Source organism: Cydia amplana, chromosome Z, assembly GCF_948474715.1.
Source record: "Cydia amplana chromosome Z, ilCydAmpl1.1, whole genome shotgun sequence".
Lineage (NCBI taxonomy): Eukaryota > Metazoa > Arthropoda > Insecta > Lepidoptera > Tortricidae > Cydia > Cydia amplana.
The window spans coordinates 24,611,883-24,635,217 of record NC_086096.1 but is presented as its reverse complement, the minus strand read 5'-3'; the positions used below and the strand labels follow the sequence as shown (position 1 = coordinate 24,635,217).

The following is a 23,335-nucleotide window of genomic DNA, read 5'->3' as shown; positions in this document are numbered from 1 at the left end:
TGTGCGGAAAGAGAAGAGTCGTGGAATGTATGGGGCCCAATCTTGGAGGATACAACTAAACGGAGTAGCCATTAGCAGGCTTTCCCCTCTGTCGAAAATAGGCGGCCAACGGTCATACACAATGTATGGACTGACGTTTATCTGACATGGCTATTTTTACGTTACGCATACATTTGACGTTCCCCTCCCCCGCAAAAATCGGCAGACTGTTTTGTACAGAAAATTACAGACATGGCGTCTCCGTTTGATTATATCCTCCTAGGGCCCAATAGATTCCACGACTCTTCTCTTTCCGAATAGACCACGTTGACAGATATTTCGTTGTTGTAGAGTCAGACCGAGAAACGTCTGCAGCGATTTTGATAGCCCACGCAGTGCAAGTGTCATTTTAAACGTCAAACTTCTATGAATTTATGACGTGTAAATAACACTTGCACTGCGTGGGCTATCAAAATCGCTGCAGACTTTTCTTGGTCTAACTCTATCACCAATTGTCTATCAAGCGGTTTACATTCTCGCGCGAGCTCGTGGCTCGTCTCGCGGCTCGTAAGCTCGTCGAGCTAACATAATTTAAACACTAACGGCACGGCATAAGGTTTATAACCGAATGACAAGCCGAACGCGAGTGTATCGAGGCGAGCCAAACGCGCCGCGATTCTTAAAGGCCCCAGTACACAGTGGTGAAGGAATGTCCATGCCAAGCCACGCTTTGCAATGCGCAACTGTAGGCTAACATCACGTAGGTGTTCACATTCACACAATGGTGCATACAATATACACAACAGCGGGCATAGAAGGTAGGATCCTATAGAAGTGGTCTACGCGTGCCTCCGTGAGGGACAAAACATAATGCGACGCTATGATTGGTCGAATTTATTTGTTGCCCACCATAATCCATACTAAATAATTTATAGTGGGGAATAAAAAAAATGTGAGACTGTGACAAGGACAAACAATAATAGCGCTTTCGCAGCTACTCCTACTGAAAGATACATAAGACTATCCCATTCGGTCATTTCCCCCCACTCCTCATGCCTGGTCCAGTCCAGTTAAAATACTATCTTGGTCAACCAGATCTTGACAGGAGAAAAAGGCGGCAAATTTGAAAAATGTAGGCGCGAAGGGATATCGTCCCATAGAAAATTTGAATTTCGCGCCTTTTTTTACTGACAAGATTTGGTTGACCAGCTATAGGTTCATGACAACGGGTCTCTCCAGCCAGCTGTCAAAGTGACAGCGTATTTACGTCAAACTAAACAAACAATAGCGACTGTGTGAACAGCGCGAGCGCGAAAATTCTAGGTCTGTGCTGTACACAATGGCGCCGGCGTGGGATGGCGGGATACCAGAGTTCCAAATCAAATTGGAAATTCACCAGTAACGATGCGCTATCCCATACTATAGCTGGTCAACCAAATCTTGTCAGTAAAAAAAGGCGCGAAATTCAAATGTTCTATGGGACGATATCCCTGCGCGCCTACATTTTTCAAATTTGCCGCCTTTTTCTACTGTCAAGATCTGGTTGACCAAGTATAAATTAATTTTGTATTAAGCACAAACGTCTGCGAACGATGCTATTAAGCTTCGAAATAAATTAAATTAGTGGTCGTGGTGGTGGTGGTGAATTAGTGGTCGTGGGTTCAAGTCCCACCCAAGACAGTGAATGTTTCCACTTTTAATTTATTTCGAAGCTTATTTAGTATGGGATAGCGCATCGTTACTGGTGAATTTCCAATATGATTTGGAACTCTGGTAGCCGTTTAAGAAGTGTAGGACTCTTACGGTAGATGTCGCTAAGAGCCTCCCTAGGGCTCATATACTGCTCATATATGGTGGAAATATTCGCTGAATTGGGTACGGTCTTGGTAGCTCAGATGGTAGAGCACTGTACTAGTGATCCAGTTGTCGTGGGTTCAAGTCTCACCCAAGACAGTGAATTTTTCAAATTAAAAAAATAACTGTAACTCCCTAGTGAGTTGTAGCTTTTTTTTATCCATAACTCCCGCGGGAACAATATAGGCCTTTGTGCTTCGGTACACCCGCATGAAATAAGATCTTTTTCCAGCAAGTATTATGAAAATTCTATTTACAGTACATATGGGTCTACTTTCCGCACTAGTGCGTAAAATAGCACTTTTCGTGCGTATGTCGAAACTTTAAAGTGCCATATGTACTGTAAAACGTTGTTCGATACACGTGCGAATAGGTAATTCGCAACTCGTGTCGATTTAAAACACTCCCTTCGGTCGTGTTTTAATTTATCGCCACTCGTTTCGAATTTCCTCTTTTTCGCACTTGTATCGAAAATAACTATTACTGTTGAGTGTACGGAACGCAACGGAACGTAACGTACAAGTATGTGTATGCCAAGGCAATGTTATGTTTATATAGCTTTGCGCGTTGCGCGCGCATCGCATCTGCCCGACCCTACCGATATGGCGGATAAGTAAGCAGTGAAGGGAAGGATGTTGGTCGTCTTTTCTGAATCGGAAATTATTGATAGTATCCAATGGCATAAGTTCGGTATTTTTTAAAATTTAATATTGTAAATAGTCCCGTGTACATATAGTTATTATATTTGTGGCCCTTTTGTTTAGAATCTTTGTGAATAGTGTTTTTGTTTAGAGTGTTTACTTGATTAATTTTTTTGACGCCGACATAGTAAATTTCGGAATCTAGTGAATACAATAGTTTGCGTTCATAGTCTAAACGATAAAAAAATGTTTTGCCTCATCATCGATTCATCCCGTTGCCTTTGTGTTCGGATCCGTCAGTGATACCAGAAGCGCCTGCAATATTTTGGTCGGCCCTAGCGGCGGCTGTCATCGTAGTTTCGATTTTGCTAGCTGTCATTCACACAGACAAAAAGGCTGCCTAATAAACGATAATCAATGGTTACAAGTGAGAACTACCTGAACTACGTTCTTCATACTCAGTGTTTTATGATCATGTAAATCGTCTACTGGCCAACTCATTGTGTTGGGGTTGAGCATCATTGTCGATTTATCGGGAAGCGGAGAAATTTCACGAAGGCTTCGTGTTTACGGCTGTAAAAGATACAAGTGAAGTGAAACTGAATGCTTGAGCCCCACGGTAGCCCAATGAAGTGGCCGGGGTCGGGAGCGGAGGAAGAGAGTGGCGAAGCAGGATTGCAGAGCGCGCGCACTGCGCAGGCCCGCTCCCAGTCCCAGTCCCAGGACGATGCCGGCGTGCACTACGTGTTCCAGCGTGAGCGCGACTCCCACGACCCGGAACTACCCTGCCTAGCCCCAAAGCAACGCTGGGCAGTAGGGGACGACGCATGCCTGGAGGTATCTATACTCTATATCTATACATATACTATTATCTATATCTAATACCTTACACGAGCAATTCTTGCATATTTATATATATAAATATCCCCGAAATAGATATACATATAAATGTATATATATTTCGGAGATCTCGGGAACGGCTCTAGAGATTTCGATGAAATTTGCTATATGGGGGTTTTCGGGGGTGAAAAATCGCTCTAGCAAAGTTTTATCTCTGGGAAAACGCGCATTTTTGAGTTTTTATACGTTTTCCGAGAAAAGCTCGGTCTTCCAGATATTTAGCCTTTATTTGACATGCAATGTTAAGGGCTACATATCTATTAGAGAGCATCTTGGTGTTATAGTGGCCCACAAAGATGGACCAGCATGTAGCAAAGGTAGTGGTGGCGGATGGCTTATGGTGCATCGGGATGGCCATGGTGTTGGTTTTTCATCTGCACATCGAAGGTAGTGGGCTAGCAATGGCAGGTACGCATCTACCCATGGCCCATCCATTCCATACTGTGTGCTCTTAACCATCACAAGCGATAAAAGCTTGTATCAAAAATAACATTTTTGACAAAGACTTATTTTATGTAATATTGTAAATTTTACTGAGTGTGGTGATGAAAAGTCGATTCAAGTGTTAATGCCATTTTGCTACCATGTAACACAGCTTTTCCCATCCCCTATGAGAAAATTACATATAGGTTTCAAAACATTATTTCAGCATTACTATACTATACTAGGAAGTATACTATACTTACATAGGTAGTACAGCTCAAATGTACCCGTGGCACATAATTATATTCCTAAGACAGCAGCAAACACCTGAAATGATATCATGAAAATCAAGTGTATTATTTTTGCAGATTTTTCTGGTAACAAATTAGCTCTTAAAACAGCTCAATTAATATATTTTAGTTACTTTCATAGCATTATACCATATGGTATTTTACTGTGGGGTGGTGCTTCTGAGATTTAAATACCATTTTTGTTCTGCAGAAGAGGGCTATTCAAGCAATATATAAAATGAACCACAGAAATTCACTTAGAGATCAATTTAAGGAAATTGTTACATTGTTACATTTATGAGAATATTCTGAGTGTAAATAAAAATATTGTTATTTTAGGAATAATTTTGAGATTCATTTCATAATATTAATAATAGAAATAAACATAAGCTTGCAGTGCCCTTCACACACCTCCATAAAATTAAAAAATTATTCATGGGTAATTGTTAGATAGAGATTTTATAATAAACTTCCAAACCATATTACTGAATTATCAATTAATAAATTTAAGAATTATGTAAAGCATAAACTTATTTCTAAAGCTTATTAATACCACACAAAACTACATGAATAATAAATCAATGTGGGATTAATTGTGATTCGAAATGCTTAATTATTTATTAGGTACATTTGATTAATGATGAGGAAATGGATATTCCAATGTATGTACTTCTTTTGTTGTTTTATTTTTTTTTAAATTTAGATTTTATTTTAGAAACATTCTAGACTAGTATTTTTTTTATACAATTTTATTCATGTTTGACGATCATTTTTTGAAATTCTTAGTGTTAAATTTGATTTGTATAGATAAGATAATCCATTGCTTAAGATAATAATATCTGGGAGACCGAGCTATGCTTGGAAAACATAAAAACTTGCTTTTTCCCAAAGATAAGACCTAGCTAGATCAATTTTTCGCTCCCGAAAACCCCCATATAGAAAATTTCATCGAAATCGTTAGAGCAGTTTCCAAGATCCCTGAAATATATATATAAATCCGCCAACAAACTGTCTCACCGCCAACAAACTGTCTCACAGTTTGGCGAAACATTAGATTAAGGTACTAAAATGCTGTATTTTTATGTAAAATTTTCAATAAAAAAAAAAAAAAATAAATAAATAAACAAGAGTTGCTCGTATAAAGGTATACGATAATGTATGTAATAACTAGTTACTATTCATAAGTGCTTGTTGCTAGGCCTACATGAATAAAGTATATTTTGACTTTACTTATCCTTTGAACCAAATGCATCGGAAGTACACTAGGAAGATTTATTATCACTTGTATTAATTATTACAGCTGGTCAACCAAATCTTGTCAGTAAAAAAAGGCGCGAAATTCAATTTTTCTATAGGACGATATCCCTTCGCGCCTACATTTTTAATTTGCCGCCTTTTTCTACTGTCAAGATCTGGTTGACCAAGTGTATAATGTAATGTTTTTAATTTTACCTAAGTATTTATAGGGTAATTTGCCAGTAACTGGCCACCTGTTAGTAACTGGCCACCCTAAACTAAAAATGAATTCTATTCACCTATAAACAGAATTCATTTTAGTATAAGGTGGCTAGTTATTGAAGGCTGGCCAGTAAAGTTATTGAAACCTTATACTAAAATGAATTCTGTTTATAGGTGAATAAAATTCATTTTCTCAAAAATGGACAGCAAAGTCGACGTTGCCGGTAAAAAAATAGGTCGCGAAGTGCGTAGTTTATGGTCATTCAAAAAAATAAAAAGTTAAAAACATTGCAGTTTCGATTTCGGGATTTAGGTGTCTCAAATACGTTGGCGTATTTTCAGCAGAAAAATACACTTCTTTTTTTTTTTAAAGCCGGCAAGCAAATCTTTTTAATGGTTTTACTTTTTTCTGTGAAAATTAGAACGTTGCTTCTGCAAAATATTTCTATTTCTTGCACCTGCTGCTGCTTGTTGCTAGGCCTACATGAATAAAGTATATTTTGACTTTACTTATCCTTTGAACCAAATGCATCGGAAGTACACTAGGAAGATTTATTATCACTTGTATTAATTATTACAGCTGGTCAACCAAATCTTGTCAGTAAAAAAAGGCGCGAAATTCAATTTTTCTATAGGACGATATCCCTTCGCGCCTACATTTTTAATTTGCCGCCTTTTTCTACTGTCAAGATCTGGTTGACCAAGTATATAATGTAATGTTTTTAATTTTACCTAAGTATTTATAGGGTAATTTGCCAGTAACTGGCCACCTGTTAGTAACTGGCCACCCTAAACTAAAAATGAATTCTATTCACCTATAAACAGAATTCATTTTAGTATAAGGTGGCTAGTTATTGAAGGCTGGCCAGTAAAGTTATTGAAACCTTATACTAAAATGAATTCTGTTTATAGGTGAATAAAATTCATTTTCTCAAAAATGGACGGCAAAGTCGACGTTGCCGGTAAAAAAATAGGTCGCGAAGTGCGTAGTTTATGGTCATTCAAAAAAATAAAAAGTTAAAAACATTGCAGTTTCGATTTCGGGATTTAGGTGTCTCAAATACGTTGGCGTATTTTCAGCAGAAAAATACACTTCTTTTTTTTTTAAAGCCGGCAAGCAAATCTTTTTAATGGTTTTACTTTTTTCTGTGAAAATTGCTTCTGCAAAATATTTCTATTTCTTGCACCATTTTTGAGAAAAGCACTATATATGACTCGGCTGGAAGGCTACTTGCTGGCTTCGGATTCAATTATACGGACTCCCAAGGTCGTCCGTTTAAAACGAATCCTCAGCCTGCAAGTAGCTACTTCCGAACCTCGACAATAATGTACCTTTGGGTGGCCAGTTACTGGCGAATTACCCTAAGATACACAATAATTCCGCATATGCTTTTGTGAAACATTTGTAGGTACAAAACTTTAAATAAAAAAAAACTTTCAATTATATAGATAGGTATTTAGTCAAATATGGCTGCGTTTTGGGACACCTAAAATGTCAAAATAAACATTAAATGAATAAAAAAAAGAATTGGTTTAGGGTTATTCGTAAATATTACGCTAATTAATAAAATTAAGTTAATATATGCTATTCATTAATTTAAAATACGCTAATTACAATTACGACAAAATATTATTAAGTTAGAAATATAGTACCTAGTACCTAGCAAGTAAAGATTATAAAGAAATTGTTATCAATTATGTGCATACTAATTTCATATTTCATTGTGTTAAGATATATTAAGAGCGCTCCAACAAGAAAAGTCAAAATAATGCAAAATTGATGATATTCCTCGATGACATTCAGTACTTTAGGGTCATTATTAGAAACAATGAGTACTTATTACGGTAAAAGCGTCTTCTTATCTTTAGGAATTACTTTTTAAATATTAGAAAAAGGATTTATTAAATTAGTAATGATTTTTTTTCTGATGGTCGTTTCCGAAAAACCACGTCTAGTACTGAATTGTGAGCTCGTATTTGTAAATGTTGAGAAGTTTACTCTGGTAAAGCTGGCTATTTTGTATTACTAATACCCTGTACATTAGGAATTACTTTTGACATTTTTCCTAAATACCTTTGAGAAAGAGAAAATCGAAGAAAAACAAACTCAATTTTCTCTCCGAAACAAGTGTCAATTCCTACGAAATTCTACTTAATATCGAAGCCATTTTCATACTCAAGCAATCTACAGCGTTTGCTTATACTGATGGTATACATCAGTGTTTATGAAATTCTACTATAATTTTTTGGCAATTTTTTGAAAACGACTCTAATATTACCGATGACGCGCGGTCGTGAGCTCAGTGCCGCGGCAGAGCTTGTAGAGGTAGGACGTGTGTCGGTCGGCTCCGCACGTTTTCAACGGCGACGACGAGGTTTTTTATCATTGTGTGCGGCAGGCGCCGTGTAAAATGCTATACTGTGTGCGTGACAGTGCGTGTATACGGCGACTGAGAAACTTTGATCCTAGTACTGTGTATTTGGTTTTATAGTATAGTATGTAACTACCGGACAGCATTATAGTAGTTTATGCAACAGTGATATAATAAGGGTTCTTAAAATTCAAGGGTCGAAGTTACAAAACGAGACGTAGTCGAGTTTTGTAAAAAAAGACCCGAGAATTTTAAGAACCAATTATGAGCTGTTGCATACATTACTTTTTCTATGACAGCTGCAGCAAAAAAAAAAAAAAAAAAAAAAAAAAAAAAAAAAAAAAAAAAAAAAAAAAAAAAAGAGTTATTATTAAAAAAAAAGAGTTATTATTAAAAGAAGAGTTATTATTTAAAAAAATTGGGTTATTATTTAAAAAAAAAAAGAGTTATTATTGTAAATGAAAACATACCTCTTTCAATCAAGATGATCGGAACTTGTATCTTTAAAAAAAATAAAGCAGTTGTATTATACTCATAAGATGACTGCTAGCAGTCATCTTATGAGCCTATAGACAAAGCATTCAAATGACATTGCTTTAGATATCACTGTCAGTCATTTAATTGACACATTTAAGTGCTGGAGTAGAAAAAAGATATTTGAAATGATCTGATATTTTATAGGTACTAAATTAAAAAATGGCTGAATACAAATGCTTTTGATGACATGTCAGAATCAGAATATATAGGTCTGATGATGGAGCTGGGAGGTGGTCACCGGTACCAATCAACCATGCAACTAAACCACTTCGTGTTTCGGCTCGTTTGATTCGTCTCAACAAGATCTTTGACACAAGATAGGACTCAGGGTCTGATGATGGAGCTGGAAGGTGGTCACCGGTACCAGTCAACCACGCAACTAAACCACTTCGTGTTTGGGCTCGTTTGATTCCTCTCAACGAGATCTTTGACACAAGATAGAACTCAGGGTCTGATGATGAAGCTGGAAGGTGGTCAACGGTACCAGTCAACCATGCACCTAAACCACTTCGTGTTTGGGCTCGTTTGATTCGTCTTAACAAGATCTTTGACACAAGATAGTACTGAGGGTCTGATGATGGAGCTGGAAGGTGGTCACCAGTACCAGTCAACCATGCAACTAAACCACTTCGTGTTTGGGCTCGTTTGATTCCTCTCAACGAGATCTTTGACACAAGATAGGACTCAGGGTCTGATGATGGAGCTGGAAGGTGGTCACCGGTACCAGTCAACCACGCAACTAAACCACTTCGTGTTTGGGCTCGTTTGATTCCTCTCAACGAGATATTTGACACAAGATAGAACTCAGGGTCTGATGATGGAGCTGGAAGGTGGTCAACGGTACCAGTCAACCATGCAACTAAACCACTTCGTGTTTCGGCTCGTTTGATTCGTCTAAACAAGATCTTTGACACAAGATAGGACTCAGGGTCTGATGATGGAGCTGGAAGGTGGTCAACGGTACCAGTCAACCATGCAACTAAACCACTTCGTGTTTCGGCTCGTTTGATTCGTCTCAACAAGATCTTTGACACAAGATAGGACTCAGGGTCTGATGATGGAGCTGGAAGGTGGTCACCGGTACCAGTCAACCACGCAACTAAACCACTTCGTGTTTGGGCTCGTTTGATTCCTCTCAACGAGATCTTTGACACAAGATAGAACTCAGGGTCTGATGATGGAGCTGGAAGGTGGTCACCGATACCAGTTAACCACGCAACTAAACCACTTCGTGTTTGGGCTCGTTTGATTCCTCTCAACGAGATCTTTGACACAAGATAGAACTCAGGGTCTGATGATGGAGCTGGAAGGTGGTCAACGGTACCAGTCAACCATGCAACTAAACCACTTCGTGTTTCGGCTCGTTTGATTCGTCTCAACAAGATCTTTGACACAAGATAGGACTCAGGGTCTGATGATGGAGCTGGAAGGTGGTCACCGGTACCAGTCAACCACGCAACTAAACCACTTCGTGTTTGGGCTCGTTTGATTCCTCTCAACGAGATCTTTGACACAAGATAGAACTCAGGGTCTGATGATGGAGCTGGAAGGTGGTCAACGGTATCAGTCAACCATGCAACTAAACCACTTCGTGTTTCGGCTCGTTTGATTCGTCTCAACAAGATCTTTGACACAAGATAGGACTCAGGGTCTGATGATGGAGCTGGAAGGTGGTCACCGGTACCAGTCAACCACGCAACTAAACCACTTCGTGTTTGGGCTCGTTTGATTCCTCTCAACGAGATCTTTGACACAAGATAGAACTCAGGGTCTGATGATGAAGCTGGAAGGTGGTCAACGGTACCAGTCAACCATGCAACTAAACCACTTCGTGTTTCGGCTCGTTTGATTCGTCTCAACAAGATCTTTGACACAAGATAGTACTGAGGGTCTGATGATGGAGCTGGAAGGTTGGCACCGGTACCAGTCAACCACGCAACTAAACCACTTCGTGTTTGGGCTCGTTTTATTCCTCTCAACGAGATCTTTGACACAAGATAGAACTCAGGGTCTTACGATGAAGCTGGAACGTGGTCAACGGTACCAGTCAACCATGCACCTAAACCACTTCGTGTTTCGGCTCGTTTGATTCGTCTCAACAAGATCTTTGACACAAGATAGGACTCAGGGTCTGTTGATGGAGCTGGAAGGTGGTCACCGGTACCAGTCAACCACGCAACTAAACCACTTCGTGTTTGGGCTCGTTTGATTCCTCTCAACGAGATCTTTGACACAAGATAGAACTCAGGGTCTGATGATGGAGCTGGAAGGTGGTCAACGGTACCAGTCAACCATGGAACTAAACCACTTCGTGTTTCGGCTCGTTTGATTCGTCTCAACAAAATCTTTGACACAAGATAGGACTCAGGGTCTGATGATGGAGCTGGAAGGTGGTCACCGGTACCAGTCAACCACGCAACTAAACCACTTCGTGTTTGGGCTCGTTTGATTCCTCTCAACGAGATCTTTGACACAAGATAGAACTCAGGGTCTGATGATGAAGCTGGAAGGTGGTCAACGGTACCAGTCAACCATGCAACTAAACCACTTCGTGTTTCGGCTCGTTTGATTCGTCTCAACAAGATCTTTGACACAAGATAGTACTGAGGGTCTGATGATGGAGCTGGAAGGTTGGCACCGGTACCAGTCAACCACGCAACTAAACCACTTCGTGTTTGGGCTCGTTTTATTCCTCTCAACGAGATCATTGACACAAGATAGAACTCAGGGTCTTACGATGAAGCTGGAACGTGGTCAACGGTACCAGTCAACCATGCACCTAAACCACTTCGTGTTTTGGCTCGTTTGATTCCTCTCAACGAGATCTTTGACACAAGATAGTACTGAGGGTCTGATGATGGAGCTGGAAGGTGGTCACTGGTACCAGTCAATCATGCAACTAAACCACTTCGTGTTTGGGCTCATTTGATTTGTCTCAACAAGATCTTTGACACAACATAGTACTCACAGGGTCTGATGTGCAGCTGGAAGGTTGTCATCCCAGACACGAAGTGGTTTAGTTGCATGGTTGACTGGTACCGGTGACCACCTTCCAGCTCCATCATCAGACCCTGAGTATTACCTAGTGTCAAAGATCTTGTTGAGACGAATCAAACGAACTCAAACACGAAGTGGTTTAGTTGCATGGTTGACTGGTACCGGTGACCACCTTCCAGCTCCATCATCAGACCCTGAGTCCTATCTTGTGTCAAAGATCTTGTTGAGACGAATCAAACGAGCCGAAACACGAAGTGGTTTAGGTGCATGGTTGACTGGTACCGTTGACCACCTTCCAGCTTCATCATCAGACCCTGAGTTCTATCTTGTGTCAAAGATCTCGTTGGGAGGAATCAAACGAGCCCAAACACGAAGTGGTTTAGTTGCATGGTTGAATGGTACCGGTGACCACCTTCCAGCTCCATCATCAGACCCTGAGTATCACCTAGTGTCAAAGATCTTGTTGAGACGAATCAAACTAGCTCAAACACGAAGTGGTTTAGTTGCATGGTTGACTGGTACCGGTGACCACCTTCCAGCTCCATCATCAGACCCTGAGTCCTATCTTGTGTCAAAGATCTTGTTGAGACGAATCAAACGAGCCGAAACACGAAGTGGTTTAGGTGCATGGTTGACTGGTACCGTTGACCACCTTCCAGCTTCATCATCAGACCCTGAGTTTTATCTTGTGTCAAAGATCTCGTTGGGAGGAATCAAACGAGCCCAAACACGAAGTGGTTTAGTTGCATGGTTGAATGGTACCGGTGACCACCTTCCAGCTCCATCATCAGACCCTGAATATCACCTAGTGTCCAAGATCTTGTTGAAACGAATCAAACGAACTCAAACACGAAGTGGTTTAGTTGCATGGTTGACTGGTACCGGTGACCACCTTCCAGCTCCATCATCAGACCCTGAGTCATATCTTGTGTCAAAAATCTTGTTGAAATGAATCAAACGAGCCCAAACACGAAGTGGTTTAGTTGCATAGTTGACTGGTACCAGTGGCCACCTTCCAGCTCCATTATCAGACCCTGAGTGTCACCTAGTGCCAAAGATCTTGTTGAGACGAATCAAACGAGCCTAATCATGTTACTACATGGTTGATTGGTATCCGTGACCACCTTCATCATCAGATGCTTAGTATCAGCTCGTTTCTAAACTTAAGATACAAATTAAAGGTTTTATTATATAGCTAAAATAGTTTCACTATACAACCTATACCATATGCAATGACGAAAAATGAAAATAAGCGAGTACCTAAGTAAGTACGTATAATTTCTTTCTAGTAATAATGACCTACATAAGTATGTATATTTGCACTGGATTTAGTATTTTCGTACCAAATAACATTTTTAGGACTTTGATATTAAAGTACAGTTAGTGTTGTTATGTTTGATTTCAATATGCTTCACGATCGGATCAAGAATGTTTAATCCATCATTGTAGTGCGACCGAGGGAAAATGCGGTGGAAGGGTTCGGCGACCTGAGATCGCGGGGCCTGCCGCAGCGCGTAAAATACCTAAACTCGCTCATCCCCGAAATGTAATAGCACTCTTAAACTGGCAATAAAACGTCCTTGAACATAAAAGTGCCACTTTGATCCCTCCTAGCAGGGAAGAAAAGGCCCATTTTCGAATAAGTCAAGTGAAAAGTTATTTTTTTATTAAGATAAAGAATATCATAAAAGCATAATTTAGTTTATAGTAGCATTTGTGTATTTCCATAAGTATAGGCCACCAAACGAAGGAATTACAGGGGCAATAATTCGTTTATAAGCAAATTTTGGCATAGTTGTAGGGAATGGTGTATTGAACAAGATACTAAAAGTACCGGGGGGTAGGGGTGTCCTTTTTTTTTTGTTATTATTATTTACGGATTTTGTAGGCATCATATAGGGTTTATGATATGTGTGTAGATAAAATATTTTTAAACATAAACAAAAATACACAGGCAGGCATAAAAAAATATTATTATGATTATAATTATAATGTACGATTCCCACGGAGCGGCTGGAGTCGGGTCGCGCCGGAGCGCATTTTCAATGTGCCTATACATTATGTTATGTACGAGTATGGCAAAAGCGATGGAGATGGAGAGAGCCGGTCGCGCCCGCGAGGAGCTTGCGGAGGCTTGCGGCCGTAATAATGTGAAATGCGCGCCGACTCTGCCCGTTCGGTGGGAATTATACGTAATGGAGAGCAGATTAATGACGACTAGGCATCGCAGTTTACAACATATTTTCAAATTTAGGCCCTGCAATAGGCTACATGACTAATTTTCATTTATGGTATCAATCGATCGGGTTTGTTAACAAGCTTTTATTAGGTCGACCTGTATGTAACTAGCTATGTAATGGAATCTACACGGAGAGAAAAAATATTGTTCGAATTAAAAACCTGCTTTCTAAAAGACGGGATTATCAAACTTTATTAATTTTTACATTTTTTTTCTAGGCGATAGAAAATAATATAATTTCAAGTAAGTTTTATTAATTTCATAGTATAGGAAATACAAAACGGTTTTACTTAATCGTGAAATTAATATTCTTTACTCGGAATAACAGATTTGTATAAATTCTATAAAACTTTCCTTGAGTTTATAAATGGTGTACTAGTTACAGTACGTAAAGATTACTAGATAATACAAATGGGATTTATTAAAATCGGTGGCTACAAATCAGTATTAATAATTATAAGTCAATTCTGATTTCTATACTTGGTAATCTTGTAATAACAAGTCCCTTTCTTATTCTTATGAGTTTTATTCTTATTTCCGTAAATAGTAAATAGCTTTATAGATATTAGTAAAGTGTACTAATAACAAGATTCCTAAACGCATTAGCCGCCCCTCCCCCGCACGCGTACTCCGTATCCATCTTTGACTCGTCCATTTTGCTTGTAACCTCATCGGCGAAAGGAGCTCATCGGAGAAATTATGTTTGGTGCATGTGGTGTGTCGTTGAATGGAACTATGACTAAGTCTAGTTTTAACTACAGCTACTAAAGAAACCTGTAAAATTGGGCCAGGGACTTGTAAGTAACCATAATTGCAATTTACAGATGCACCCGTACCTGATCCTGATCCAATCCATTCAAGCGCGATTGGAGCGTGCCACGCAAATTTAGATCACGTAAGAAGTGATCGTTCCTTACGGGATCTAAATATGTCTGGTACGTTTCGATAGCGTTTGGATCGCTTGGATCAGGCTCAGGTGCGGACGCATCTGTACATTGCAATTATGGTTACTTGAAATCAAATCGCAGCTTACTGAATCCCATGAATTATTCTATAGGTTTGTAATTTCTAGTAAAAATATTACTGAAAATAAGAGTGCTGCTTTATTATTTCCAAGCAAACTATTGTGAATTTTAGTCACGGGATTAGTAAAACCAAGAAACAAAACACTAGATAAAACTTCTCAGCTTTATAAATTCCATGACTTTTTTTTGTAATTTCTAGTAAAGTTTACTTGTTTTTAGTAAACAGTATTGTTGTTTCAAAAAGATCAATTTTTTTGGTGTTAGTAAATACAATTAGTAAAACTGGTTCATAACCGTTAGTATAATCTACTTGTCATGGGATTCACTAAAATTTTACTAATGATTAATATTTTTTACTTGATTCTACAAAAAAATTCTCTCCGTGTAAGGTTACTACATAATTTAACCATCTTCCAAGGATCGTAGCGTCATGAAAATTGGCAGCTGTATGTAGTTCTGATGACAATACAATAATATGGTACTGTCGAACTGATCTGATTATGGAGACAGGAGGTGGCCATAGGAACTCTCGACCTGTATGTAACTAACATGTAATGGAATCTAAGGTAACTAATTTAACCATCTTCCAAGGATCGTAGCGTCATGAAAATTGGCAGCTGTATGTAGTTCTGATGACAATACAATAATATGGTACTATCGAACTGATCTGATGATGGAGACAGGAGGTGGCCATAGGAACTCTGTGATGAAACAACGCAACCTAATTGTGTTAGGGGTTTTTAGAATTGTCACGATGAGTATTAGTTGTCTATCGTAAGAAAAGTACAGTCAGCGATAAAAGCTTGTACCAAAAATTAAAATTTTGCTAAAAACTTATTTTTAGGATCAAATGTCTATATGGGACCCATTGCATTAAAGTAACACAAAAGTCAGAAATTGTAGTCAAAGGCCGACAGTCGCACTTCACTCGCGAAACGCCCTTAACAAAACGTTAAGTGAACGTGACGTCAAGGTCTCTGAGAGCCCATCTTGTAGTATGGACAAAACAAGGAAATTGCGTTTTTGTCGGTGAAATATTGCGTTTATGTATATAGTTTCTATACAATATTTTTTTGTATAAAATGTAAGGAATCTAATAGTACCCTTACTTTTATCGTTTTTGGAAGTTAAAAAAACTTATATTTTGAAACTTTCAGGTCCTGTATTTTTGTAACATTTCCATATTTTATTTTAATATCCACATTATTGTGATATATTGCTCGTTTGCTATCTATTTTACTAGATTTTGTTATAAAATTCAACATGTGTCATCGTCCCTATTGTTTTGATTCATGTCATTTATTATTTGGAAAGCTTGTCTTGTGTTACCGTCACAGACAAGACATCCTCTAGACTGAGCATAGTAACGCTACCCCCTCTGCCACAAATATACGGTAGTTTTACTCCATCTTCGAGTCAAAGTGTCAGATTCCCGTGCCTTGATTGGTCCGTGTCTTTGAATGGACCAATCACGGCACGGGATTCGCTCACCTCGTCCCCCGCACCCCAGTATTTTTGGCAGCATCGGTTTCATGAAATAATTGCTCTAAACTCCGTCCGTCTAGCTAATTAAAAATAAAGGAGAGAAAGGCAGGACATAGGTTAGGTTTATCACGAAAATAATCATTATACGCGGTCGAAGTCGCAGGCAGAAGCTTTAACCAACTAAAAATGATTATTGTATAACATAAGAACTAAAAACGAAATATATAATATATTTTTAACTCAATAATGCAGTGGTCGGAAACTAGCTCATACGTGGACGACCACTAGCTCATAGGTGGTCGGAAACTGACATAACACTTCTTATTCAAATGATATTATTTATGAAATAAACCGTAAGTATTACTTAAGGTCAAGTAATATTAACCTAAAATAGACAAAATGAGCAATACAAACAAATATAACACATTTAAATAAGAGTACTTAAAGATATTTTTTTCACATTTCAAAGTTGGCATCTCCTATAATTTGGACGTAGTATGACATACCCGGTTATCTGGGAGACCGAGCTTTGCTCGGAAAACATATAGAAACTCAAAAATACGCGTGTACCTGAGTACACGCGTATTTTTGAGTTTATCTCTGAAGATAAGACCTAGCTAGATCGACCTACGAGTAGCAAATTTCATCGAAAACGTTACAGCCGTTTCCGAGATCCCCGAAATATACAAGAATTGCTCGTTGTTTAAAGGTATAAGATATAGAGGTAAATTGTAATTTTAATAAGTTCATAATTATCTCTTATAAAAACCATCCGGGTAATTACTTAGTTTTGAAGTCGGTGCCAAACCCAAAGACAATAGTACATTGTGCAACGTGGGGGGGTAGGTAATCGAGATTTTGTAGACGAGGTCTATTACTCGAGTTTACAATATTCTGACCCCCGGAGTTACACACAATGATTTTCATCACACTTGCTTAAAAACTAAATTATAAGCGAAATAATTATTAAATACGGTGACATTTAAAACATTCGTCCGCCATATTGTCATTTCTTGACAGGTTAGGCGTCGATGGCACAGACCTTCGGCATTCAGCCACGATTGAATTAATCAAATGATATTTTTAAACATAAACAATAAATATCTGGGAGACATATAAAAAACTCAATAATGCGCGTTTTTACAAAGAAAACCTAAAGTCTATTTTTTTATTCGGTAGACTAAAATGACATTTCATAATATGAACTTAAAATAACTTTTTTTTCTGTTATTGACATTATATGTAGGTAAATAATTTATTTACAAACAAGATATATACAGTGGTATTACTAAAAGGAATTAATAACTAGCTTAAATCTAAAATAGGCCCTTGAGGCGTTGTACCAAGGATGCTGGCGACATTTCCTCGTTCTATCGCAATGCTGATACGTTGTTACGTTGTGCGAGGTAGCCCGCAGCTCTTCGGTCACCAGTTACGTCAAGCAGACGCTTCGCGATATCTGCGAATAACTTATGCGCGCTGGGACCCCATGGACCTAGAGTTTCAACTCCAAATGGCCCCGCCCGCTTTTACATTAGTCCGTTGGAGGTGGGACGGTTTCAGTGTGTCTACGCAGGTACCATCCCACACTAACATCCTTCCCAAGCTCCAAGGAACTAAGGACACCCCATCGGGCCTCTTGCCATTATCTCTGATAATGCCCAGTCGGCTCAAGAAAAGCAGGCACATTGATGGTGGCAAGAGACCGACGGATTATGTCATTTAGCGACGTATGTCTCGAAAAACTGCCTGCACTTTTTTGACAAGATAATCCATGGCGTCCCAGTCGGTCCACGTCCATGCCACAAGAGCATATGTGTGGCGTACACACCGAAACCCCGAACCGCAAACCAGTCGCCAGTCTGAAGGGAGGTCGGATCCAAGAAAGTACGAGTATTGGGCGAAGGATGGGCATGTAGCCAGTAACCGGCTTCCCGGGTTCCGACCACCAAAAGCCTCGCGCGATCTGGACCTGTACAGGGTCTTTCCGCGTAACTCGGACATGACAACGAAAAAATAAACTATTGAATTTAGAATGTGTTTGAATGTAGAATAATCAAATGAGGGTAGCAGAACAAATTTTATAACCTTAAGTCAATAATAAGTCAACGGTTGTCATAATTTCCGACATTGTAAGTGCTGCTTGCGGAATCAACTACGAACGTAAAATAAGTGATTATAAATATTACGACTTTAATTGATTTTTACGCAAAGAAGAGGTAAGTAACCTTTATTTATCTGTTGTCTATTAAATTATTCACGCGTTACTTTGATTACAATTATCATAAGTTGAAAGAAAAATATGTAAGAGGTGAATGAAAATTGCATGTCGTTGAGTAACGTGAGTAACGTAAAAAACAATATTTTTCATTTACTGTACTGAAGTTTTGGACAAACGAACTTATATTGAACTATGTGTATGATTGGGCTTAGATGGTGTCATTCTCGCGGTTTATTTCTCCGCATAAGTGTTATTTTATAGAAATACATGACTTGAGATACTTGTAACGTGAGTCACAGTGAATCGCGTTGTTGCAACTGTAAAGCGAGTAACTAAATATTTGAATGTATTTTGTAGCTACAATGCCTCTATCAGCGGCAGAAAGGGCAAAAAGAAGAAGACAGAAGCTGAAAGACGACGGAAAGTACGAAGAGTATAAGAAAAAACATAGGCTTGCCGCCAAAAAATCAGGCAAAAGAAGAAGTTGCTAGATAACATGACTCAAAAAAAGAAAAACCAATTTATAAAGGATGAAAGAGAAAAAACCAGAAAAAGAGTTGAAAAACATATAGATCAAAGAAAAAAGCTGAATAAGCAAGAGCCTTAGATAGTTCAATTGCATCCTCATCTTCGATGTTAATTAATCGCCAAGCTTTGGGTAGAGCTAAATAACGTATCAGAAAAGTTCTAATTCTAATAATAATAAGTAATAAATATGCTATTTGTTTGCTAGAAATGATAAAAAATATCAAAATATTCTAGGTAGTCGCAAGTAACGTGATTCACGAAATCGCTGTAACGTGAGTTCGTAAGGTTTTATATTTTATTTAAATAAGGGTGTATCTTTGATTTTATTTGGTTAACTATTAAAGAAGCTTGCATATTTATGTCATTGTTTTGTTATTTTGTTAAAACTAATTCATTCAATAATCAAAGGGAAATCAATAAACACAAAAGGCGTAAAACTCCGTGTCCATTTCTTGTAACGTGAGTCATGGAGTTATTTTCCACTTTTCTCCAATTTTTATAATTTGATGGAGAAAAAGTACTTCGATAAATGATTTGCAGTAATGTACTCTGTGATATTATTATCAAGTTTTCGACGTAGAAAGCTCTTGATCTCAAATATACGACAAGATTGTTAGGAATAGTGACTACAAAGTAACGTGAGTCACCGTGGATTTACCCTACAGTTGTTTAGCAGAGTGTTGAAATAAATAATATGAAATGTCAAAAAAACAAGCAACAACAGTTGCACTCTGGGAGTGCCGATAAGTGAAAACTCACCTCACTATGTTACCGACGCCCGGTAACACGATACATACGTTTAGCGGAGGTATTCTATTTATTTATTATATATTATTATAATTCTCAAACAAGATCATACTTTTTCGTTGACATGTTTATTTACATACTGCCATGACAACGTCAAATTATTTGAACATAGGTAAAGAGTCTTGAAAAGGAGTCCGCAACATAAATGTCAAATAACATTGAGTTTTTCTTTATTGATTTAAATGCCATTTAATTTATGAGTGGCCACCTTACGGGGCTTACGGTCACGTGATCGCCTTACGCTGTCTCGAGTTTATCATTTTTTTCCCCACCTCAAAAAGTGCCCAGCGCCGCTAAAGAAGTTTTCACTTACCCACAACCGAATACAGAACCTCCTCCTTCTATGAAATTGAAGTCGGTTAAAAATAGACTTAGATCGATTTTTCGTCCCCAAATACCAAATTTCATCGAAAGCCGTTTCCGAGATCCCCGAAATGTATATATAAATAAATATACAAGAATTGCTCGTTTAAAGGTATAAGATATTAAATTGTAATCGTCAGTATTTTAATAGTAAAACTATATTATACCTTATACCTTGACTTTAAACAAAGTATGTATTTTACTTATAACCTCCTTATTGGTTTGTATGAATAAGTGACTACACACGCTTCCAATTAAAACAACTATCGACATTTAAATTTTAAACCCAAGTACTTATAGTAGTGACAATAGTGACCACTTCCACGACACACGAGGGAATTTTGAGTACAAGTGGATAAGGTTGTTTGTTAAACCCTCGGGCTAATATTGATACTCGAGCAAGCGAAATATTCTAAATTTGAACTATTTTGAACCACGAGACCACGAGCATAGCATAGCGCGTTTTAGACGAAAAAGTAAAAAAATAAGAATTGTTTAAGAGAGGTCAAAAAAGGTGAGTAACAATTTGAGGTGAAGCCGAAAATTGTTAATAAAGACGCCACGATTATTTTTTGACTCAGTTAAACAACGTTGCGTACAATACTTTACAGTACATAATTATGGTGCTACTTTCCCGAACTAGTGCGGGAAATAGCACTTTCCGCGTGTATGTCAAAAGTTTAAAGTGCCATATGTACTGTAAAACGTTGTACGATACACGTGCGAATAGGTAATTCACAACTCGTGTCGATTTTAATTTCAATTGTTTCTCGCACAACTCGAGGATAATAATGGCTTTCAGTGGAGACAACTTTTGCAACAGATGTAAGAAGATGTTCGTTACGATTGGTTAAGTTTAGTAGGAGGAAAATGTCGAGAACGAAACCTCGAGATTTTTACGCACGATTTTTCGCCTATAAGCTGCAGTTGTCCTTATACCACTAAATTAAGGAACCGCCCCCGTCAGCGCGACGTAGATTTTTGCCTAAAATTCTCAAATCAGAGAATGGGCTCAGCTGGTATTTCCTCTTAATTCAATGAATAATATACAATTTTTTTACAGAATCAAGACAAGTGGAAGAATCCCATTCCTGTGGCCATAAATAACATGCATCACCAAGCTCCAGTGCAGATAAAAAATACTCAAACAAACCCGCAGCAATTTATAAATCAGGCTATTGCTTCATCCGTTGGAAATTTGGCAATAAATCCGTCAGCTATTGGTAGTCACCCGCAGCACTTGACCTCCAATATGGTTCACACCCAACTGGCTCCACTACAGAATCACAACATGGGGAACAACTTAACTATACAAAGCAATGCCATGATGATGCCACCCCTTCAGGGCATACAAAATGCGCCGCAATTAGGCCAACAGGGTCTATATGACATACATCAACATCACGGGAATCCCATGCAAGCCATGAATGGTATGGGCAAAAGTGCGGAACACCTCATGTATTTAAGTCAGGCGGGAATGTTGGCACCGGGCACAAATCAATTCTTACAACAAGGACAAAACCAGCTTGGCCTCACACCTGTAGCTGCCATCCGAAATCAGGTAGGTGCAAATTAAGTTTCCTGATACAATCGGTATATCGTGAGATTCGTGAGTAGTAGCCGAATGCAGCCACCGTGCAACTAAACATGCCTTTGACATTAAAGGTTCCGTCACACAGGCGCGTTTTAGGCGGAAAACGCGCCTGTGTGACGAAGCCTTATAGTCATGCTTGTTATGAAAAAGAAGCTGCACTTTTGGAGGAAAGCAAGCCGCTTTGCACGATGATAGTGGAGGCCCATTAAAACATTTTTTTTCGAAGAACCCGTAATTTCATCCCTTAGTGGCCGAGGTGAAGCGAGGTCTGTTAAAAACAGAAAAAAAAATCTACAAGTTTCACGGATCATCATCCAATTTCGTTAAATTTGGTGTCAATTGAAAGAAAATTACATTTTTAATTATAAAAAAAAATAAAAACAAAATATTTTTAAAGAAAAATAGTGTTAAAAGATTGAAAACCAATTTTTTCCTTTTACGGTTTATTTGTGCAAATAGTGTCTTCCACATTGAATAATGTTTAGAAAAAAGTACTGTAACATAAAATTAAATACATTTTTTATCATATACTGGAAACCGCATCAAAATCGGTTAAGCAGTTTATGAGATCCATGTTTCAGAAGTTGGCTTAGTTTTATTTATTTATTTTATAGACCAAATAGCATGTAAATCATAGTAAATTTTAAGTATTTTGTGGGAATTTACTTTATATATTTTAAAAATATGTGTATATATTCACAAAAAGCTGGACAAGTGCGAGTCGGACTCGCGCACGAAAGGTTCCGTACCATTACGCAAAAAACGGCAAAAAATGTACGTTTGTTGTATGGGAGCCCCACTTAAATATTTATTTTATTCTATTTTTAGTATTTGTTGTTATAGCGGCAACAGAAATACATCATCTGTGAACATTTCAATTGCCTAGCTATCACGGTTCATGAGATACAGTCTGATGTTTACCAGTTCTGTTCCGTTTGGACAGACGGACGGACAGCGGAGTCTTAGTAATAGGGTCCCGTTTTTACCCTTTGGGTACGGAACCCTGAAAAGGTCTATTCGCCTTCATTCGTACTTGGCTCACATGGTACGCTGCACGCAACGTAGGTATGTTTGTGAAGTGCAGCTTGAGTTGAGGGAAGGTTAGTTACAAGTTTGTTCTTTACTTTAAAAAACCGTTCTGTGCTCTGCATGTGTATCATACAATTTAATAAAATGGTTTCTAGGAAACCAAATAAGCTTATAAAGGCAGGAGGTACTTCAAAATGCTACTAGACGCTGGACGTGTTGGAGTCTCAGGCCTAAATAGGGCTGACGGAAAAAGGCCAGATGGTTTGACACTGCTGAAAACGCAGCCCCATTTGGGATGCGAGTGCGACGTGTGTAAGCACACTTGCCGCTTCACACCTCAGCCACAGGGCGCGTCGGAGCAGCCGCCGAAAATGCAGCAAAACTTAAACGATCGAAATATTCCAATTTGGAGCCTGCCTACGAATTTGTACATAGGTACCAGTAGCCGTAGAGACAAGCGGCTCTTAGTGTGCTGAGGCAAATAAAAACTATCAATAAGTTAGGACAATGACGCCTACGTGAAAAAAGGGGCGACCCCAGGTCCGGCGCATATTTAGTGCAAGACACGTCGTTAGCCACACAGCGAAGCAACG

The 23,335-nt window shown here is 38.5% G+C and overlaps 1 protein-coding gene across 3 annotated transcripts in view; it reads left to right on the top strand.

Annotated features, from left to right (window-relative positions):
- Window positions 1-2,407: 2,407 nt before the first annotated feature.
- The window catches only part of LOC134661276 (maternal protein pumilio), a 305,529-nt gene continuing 284,601 nt past the window's right edge, over window positions 2,408-23,335 (top strand). For 2 of the 3 annotated variants that reach the window (XM_063517266.1, XM_063517263.1), the window contains exons 1-2: window positions 2,408-3,311; window positions 21,183-21,680. In XM_063517266.1, the coding sequence (XP_063373336.1) occupies window positions 3,078-3,311; window positions 21,183-21,680 (732 nt within the window). In that variant the 5' untranslated portion in view covers window positions 2,408-3,077. The remainder of the gene's footprint in view (window positions 3,312-21,182; window positions 21,681-23,335) is intronic. The other variant, XM_063517265.1, reaches the window with a different exon arrangement.